This window comes from Bidens hawaiensis, unplaced genomic scaffold, assembly GCF_021521415.1.
Source record: "Bidens hawaiensis isolate Kalapana, Puna unplaced genomic scaffold, B.hawaiensis_p1.1 tig00036769_1, whole genome shotgun sequence".
Classification (NCBI taxonomy): Eukaryota; Viridiplantae; Streptophyta; class Magnoliopsida; order Asterales; family Asteraceae; genus Bidens; species Bidens hawaiensis.
In genome coordinates, this window is record NW_027496421.1 from 106482 (window position 1) to 112118 (window position 5637).

Here is a 5637-nt window from a genome sequence, read left to right on the forward strand (position 1 = left end):
CGGCATAATTAGGATTATTTAAAACCAATATTCCTAAATATAATGAAATATATATACAAATAATAAACAAGTTGAACCCAAGTTTAAAAAATTATCAACAAGCTGGCTCAAGCTTAGACAAGCTCTACTCATTTCAACCCGTAAAAAACTCTTCAAAATGTACTCAAAATTCTGATTAATTATCATCATCCTATTTCATACATAAACTAACAAGTAATTTGCATAAAAATAAAGTTACTAATTTTCTTTTATTTTACAGCTTTATTAAGGTCATCATTGTTGATTGTGCATATGAATCTACATTGGTTTAAAACCAGCCACCACCACCGCTGGCAAAGGAGCCGGGAGAAAACTCAATCACAATCTTAAAACTGTTCCGGCAATCAAACAATAACAGGAATGCAGCAACAAATATTACATACAGTTGGTACAAATTAAAATGCTTTTTAAAAACAAATAGCACACCGCATTTTCCCTGTAGGTTTTAACATCATCAACCGCCATGCTCCTGATTAGCCTTGAGTACAAGCTCCTCTGTTGTGGGGCCAATGATCTCGTTTGCACGCTTCAAACCGACACAGTAATACCTTCCGATTGAATCCTATAATTGAATAACGAATAATAAATTCAAACATCAAACTATTTGCATGAAAGTGAAAAAAAAAAAATTTAAAAGCTTATGCAGTCTCACCCTAGCAATAATGCCCATCTTTTCTAACTTGTGGATCGCGTCATCCACATCAAAGTTGCAACTTGCACCGAACTCCTCTTTAATCAACTCCTCACATTGAAAATCAAGATCCTAAAAAGAATTACAAAAATTGCAACTCAATACATGTATACAACCAAAAAAAAATGTATATAATATACAACAATGTGCAGATTAATATTTATGTGTACCTCTAAAGTCGCTTTGCCTTGCTCCATCAATATAAAGAAAGATATTATCACCTCTTTAACCTGCAAATGATCAAGGTATTTACCATCACATATTCTAGAAGATATACACTTTCTAATAAACCAAAAAGAAATAAAGTAATAAACGAAAAATGTGTAGAACACTTGCTTCTTGTTGAATGACATCATCACACAAATGAAGAAGAGTGCCTTTTCCACTATCCAGTTGTTTGTCATACATAGATTGTGTAATTAGGTTCTGATATGCAACCATATTTGCCTGAAACCTACAACAATCATAAAATACCAATAAATGCACATTTTTAATATTAGCCACATTATAAGAAAATTAAAACTCACGTGAAGTATATCTTCGCACAATAACCAATAACCGCGGAGAGAACAGCAAACATGACCCAAAAGTCAGCTTGAGGAGTCTCAACCGAACCTATGACAGCTACCTGGAGAAATGAGATGTTAATTGCTGAATTTTAAGAAAGTTACTTGTATACGTAAATAATTACTTTATACACATAAGTGCAATCTATGGTGGCTTGTACCATAGCTGTGTGAGGATTGTACTTCATGTGTGTAGTATAAAACAGCAAGAATTATGAAAACTAACCAGCCCAACTACAGCAGAAACAACAAATTTCATCCAGTCCATTGGGGTTAAACTAGGATTTTTCTTCTCTGGCTGTCAATACGAAATACAAATTCAATAAAATATCCAACTGGCAAGATAAAATTACAAGAAAAGATAACAGGATCAGTAAATTTTTGTACAAGTAGAAAAAATGAAAATAGGGTTTTTTTTATTTAATAAACAAATATAAGAACTATTATTACAATATTAACCTAACTTTTTTGCATAAAGTGATTAAGGAGGTGATATGCATTATAATAGGGCTAATTGCAATAGATTGGCAACAAACATGAGGTCATTCTTTATTCTAGCAACCAGCTATGAAAATTCACTGAAATCGTAATATATTTATCTTTATATTCATATAAACAATAGCAACCTATTATCTAAAAACCAAGAAAATTGTCAGGTGGTGATCTTTTTTTCTATTTTCTATTTTTCCATGTGTTACAATATAATTGGTAGTTTTCCTTTTGCTTTATTAATATATAGAATCTTATAAGCACAATGGCCATACTCATGTTGCTTTTATCGACACAAACAAAATAATTACCATTTCAATACTTCGGTTTACTTTCGACCATTTGACCCCTTTCAACTATTTTTTATTTGTCTTCGCTCATTTGATATGGATCTAAATTGTTACCTAGAAAAAATACGAACTACAAACACAGATAAAAAGAAATCTCACAAGGACTAACTCCATATCTGCCATTGGAATGTTTTTAAAATGCTTCACGTGGATTCCCCGATCTTTTTCTTCCTTTTTGGTGCTTGCCCGCCTGCATACCAGTCATTACACCACGCTTAACATCATTTTTGTAGATATACAAAATTACAACTCTTTCACCAATAAATCCAAATTCAAAAATTTGACAAATACGTCCAATAAAAAATAATCCATACCTGTACACGACAATTATCCTATCAAATGTAGGTTCTTGGATTGTAATCTTACTTGCCAAATTCCTTAAACTGGTTGAATGGTAATAGGCCCATGGTAAGAAATTACAAAAACACATATATAATACATATAAATCAAAAATATAATCTTGAATTAGCTCAAACCTGATCTGCATGTTCTCAATCCGGACCCGCTCAACGTATAAATCATCCGGAAATTCTTCATTTGTAACTTCATCATCTTTCTTTGGGTCATTTTTAATTCGCACACTGGATTTTCTAGAAAAAATCTTTCCTAGCCTGCAATTAGAATAAAAAATTAAGCATCAACAAACTCTCTAGTAAACATTATTAACTTAATTAGCAAAACTAGTAAATAAGCTTGCCTTGTTACTCTCATAATCCATGCCCAAAGACGTGCAATTATCATGTCCACCTTCTCCATGATAAAATAGTCAGTCGTTTTGTCAATTCCAATGCCTCGTCGGAAGATTATGTACTATCAAAAACAAGTAGATAATAAGGAAAATATTTTTTGTATCACTATGTGCATAGCATGAAGCATCAAAACAAAACAAGATGGTCCCGATGGTTGGACTTGCAAGCATTCTTTTTCTTCTTTTTTAGTTAAAAAAACAACTAATGCTTTAATTATGCTTGTAAAAGCAAGATTATTATAAACGATCTAAATCTTTGAATAAAAACGATCCTGTTTGACCCCTAATTGGCCATTCCCCCTTTCGGCTAACTACTTGGTTTGACACCTTTAAAATGAAGCACACCAAATAGACCATTTTTTTTTCTGAAAAAAAGTCAAAACTCCCACCTCTAAACTAGATTTATGGCAATACCTTATCAGCAAAGTCAGGAAGGTTATCATGATGATGTTCTTCAAAGTACCGCTTCAAAAGATTCTTATCAATCTGCATTCAAAAGAGAGAAAAACCAAAGAAAAAAGAAATATTAGTCGCCAACTAAAGTACTAAACATGAAGACAATGATCATAGCACCTAAGTATAAAGGTATGTAATATGTATCACTGCAGAAAACCTTTGATTCATCGACTGTGATAGGAAGATTTAAAAGATACTGCCCTGAATGTGCAACATCAATCTCCTCATTGGAACAGATCTTAAAATTACTTTTATCCATCACCTACAGCCATTAAATTGTAAATTAGAAGATAAAAACATTTTGAATATTAGCTAATTTGAGTATTTCAAGCATGGTACCTTAAACAAATATGAAAGAAAATTTTGTTCAAGAACATCAATTTCTTGTTCTGATAGGTTTTGCTGCTCCAATTTCTGAGCCCCGTGAACAGGATCAAAGAGTGAATACAGTTGCTGCAATAAGAGAATCACATAATTAACAACACTTTCATATGTCAAAAAAATTTAAAAAACAAGAATTGTTTTATAGCATAATAAGTTATATATACAGTAGATTATTAAATACCATGAGATCTTCAAACTGAAGAAGGTACCATGCTCGAATTGTGTACTCAACTCTCTTGCAAAGCTTCAGGAATTCTGCTCGGTCAGAACTGTGTTCTGCAATACTAAATCTTATTCAAAAGCTTGGAAAATCAAATTGAAAGGTTAAAACATTTCATTACACACACACACAAACAGGTAGTCTTCATCCCTATCATCAAATCAAGTTGTGCAAAACACATATGAAACTCTTTAGTGAGCCATCAAACATGGGCATGCACTTAATTATAGTGTAATGTCTTTGGTTTGGAGTTGATATCATTATATTATTGCATTTATTAATGCAACCCTAACGAATTATTTTTATCAAAAAATTCAGATGATTTCGAATCCCATCTATCTTTTCCAGTATATTGTTTCATAGAGAGGTGCCAAAGAATTTGGGATGAAATCAATTTGGCTGTCACTTTCTATGTGTGATATTTTAGACATTTATGCTTTGACTGTCAATCTTGGCTTAATGAATGGAATAGACATAAGGCAAACACATAATAAACACAAAAAGTCGATTGATACAGTCTGATAATCCAAACCCAACTTCTTCATCTTCATCAAACAACCCTCTTTTATACCTAGTCAATCTTTGGTTATGGTGCTTCTATGAGCACATTTCAATTAGATACAATGAAATTATAGCCAAAAAAAAAGATCATTCCAATGAACCAAACAAATCTAATAAAAATCCTTCAACATTATCAAATCTTTACAATGACTCCCATAGAAATGATACACTCACACTTGTTGTGATGTGACACAAGAAAATAAGTGAAGGGACAAAATGGTTGTACGACAGCGTCGGAGAGTGGAGGCACCTAACCCAAGCATTTGTTTCTTCTTAAAAAACGAATACGTAGGATCCACCAACGTGCCTCTAGTGCCACCGTCCGGCCATTTCGTCCCTTCACTTAACTACTTCTCTCCCAGCAAGCGTGAGTGTATCATATATGTACAATTCACTGCAAAGATCTTATAACGATGAAGAAGTTCTATCAAATATGTGTAATTCATTGGAAATATCCCTTTTTACCTCTAATTTCGTTGGATCAAAGTGAAATGTTTTCATGAAAACACCATAATCAAAGCTTAACTAGGTATAAAATATGGTTTTTTAACGAAGCAAAAGAAGTCGCATTTGGACTATCAAACTCTACCAACAAACCTTTATAGTTTTATTGCGTTTGCAGTCTCAATATTAGTTACCACTAATCCGCACAACCACCGTCTCTCATGTTTCCCCAAGATTAGCACAATTAAAAGTAACCTATGTCATTAAATCATTCATCTCTCCAACATATAATTAATTAACTAGTGCTCAATAGCCCTAACAGTCAATCTAAACAAGTAATAGAAAATAAATAAAAAAAAATACATAATTACCGATAAGATTGGCCAGAGTCATGACGAGTCTGGGCTTCAAAATCGGAATGACGGCTTCACGCTCCAATCGAATCACTTCCTTGCTACCGCTCCCCATTTTCGTAAACCTAAGCCGATTGAGATATAAATTTAACGGAACCTCGAGTTCTTGTCCTTCTTTCAAGGTTTATCTATGAGAATGATGAGACCGACAGACAGACAGACAAAATAAGTGTTTGGTTTGGTTGTTTTGCTGATTGATTGCAAATGGGTAGTAACGGAGAAGTTGAAATTAGTCGGACGGAGTCAAATAAATACTCACAAACTCTGTCATTTATT

At 33.0% G+C, this 5637-nt stretch overlaps 1 protein-coding gene across 1 annotated transcript; it reads right to left on the reverse strand.

Annotated features, from left to right (window-relative positions):
• Positions 1-349: 349 nt before the first annotated feature.
• On the reverse strand, positions 350-5426 carry LOC143588798 (uncharacterized). The gene is made up of 15 exons (XM_077069713.1): positions 5320-5426; positions 3905-3999; positions 3679-3792; positions 3497-3601; positions 3298-3369; positions 2833-2945; positions 2612-2746; positions 2450-2518; positions 2235-2325; positions 1523-1594; positions 1258-1358; positions 1067-1184; positions 901-960; positions 692-802; positions 350-601 (listed from the first exon to the last, which is right to left on the reverse strand). The coding sequence occupies exons 1-15, from the start codon at positions 5414-5416 to the stop codon at positions 494-496; spliced, it is 1461 nt and encodes a 486-aa protein (XP_076925828.1). The 5' UTR covers positions 5417-5426; the 3' UTR covers positions 350-493.
• Between the last annotated feature and the right edge of the window lie 211 nt (positions 5427-5637).

Excerpts from the sequence above, each read along its gene's own strand:
- LOC143588798 (XM_077069713.1), bottom strand. The coding sequence starts at position 5,416 with ATGGGGAGCGGTAGCAAGGAAGTGATTCGATTGGAGCGTGAAGCCGTC. Across the intron at positions 1,185-1,257 it reads TGTGCGAAGATATACTTCAC|GTTTCAGGCAAATATGGTTG; the intron begins GTGAGTTTTAAT and ends TGATTGTTGTAG. Across the intron at positions 961-1,066 it reads ATGATGTCATTCAACAAGAA|GTTAAAGAGGTGATAATATC; the intron begins GCAAGTGTTCTA and ends GATCATTTGCAG.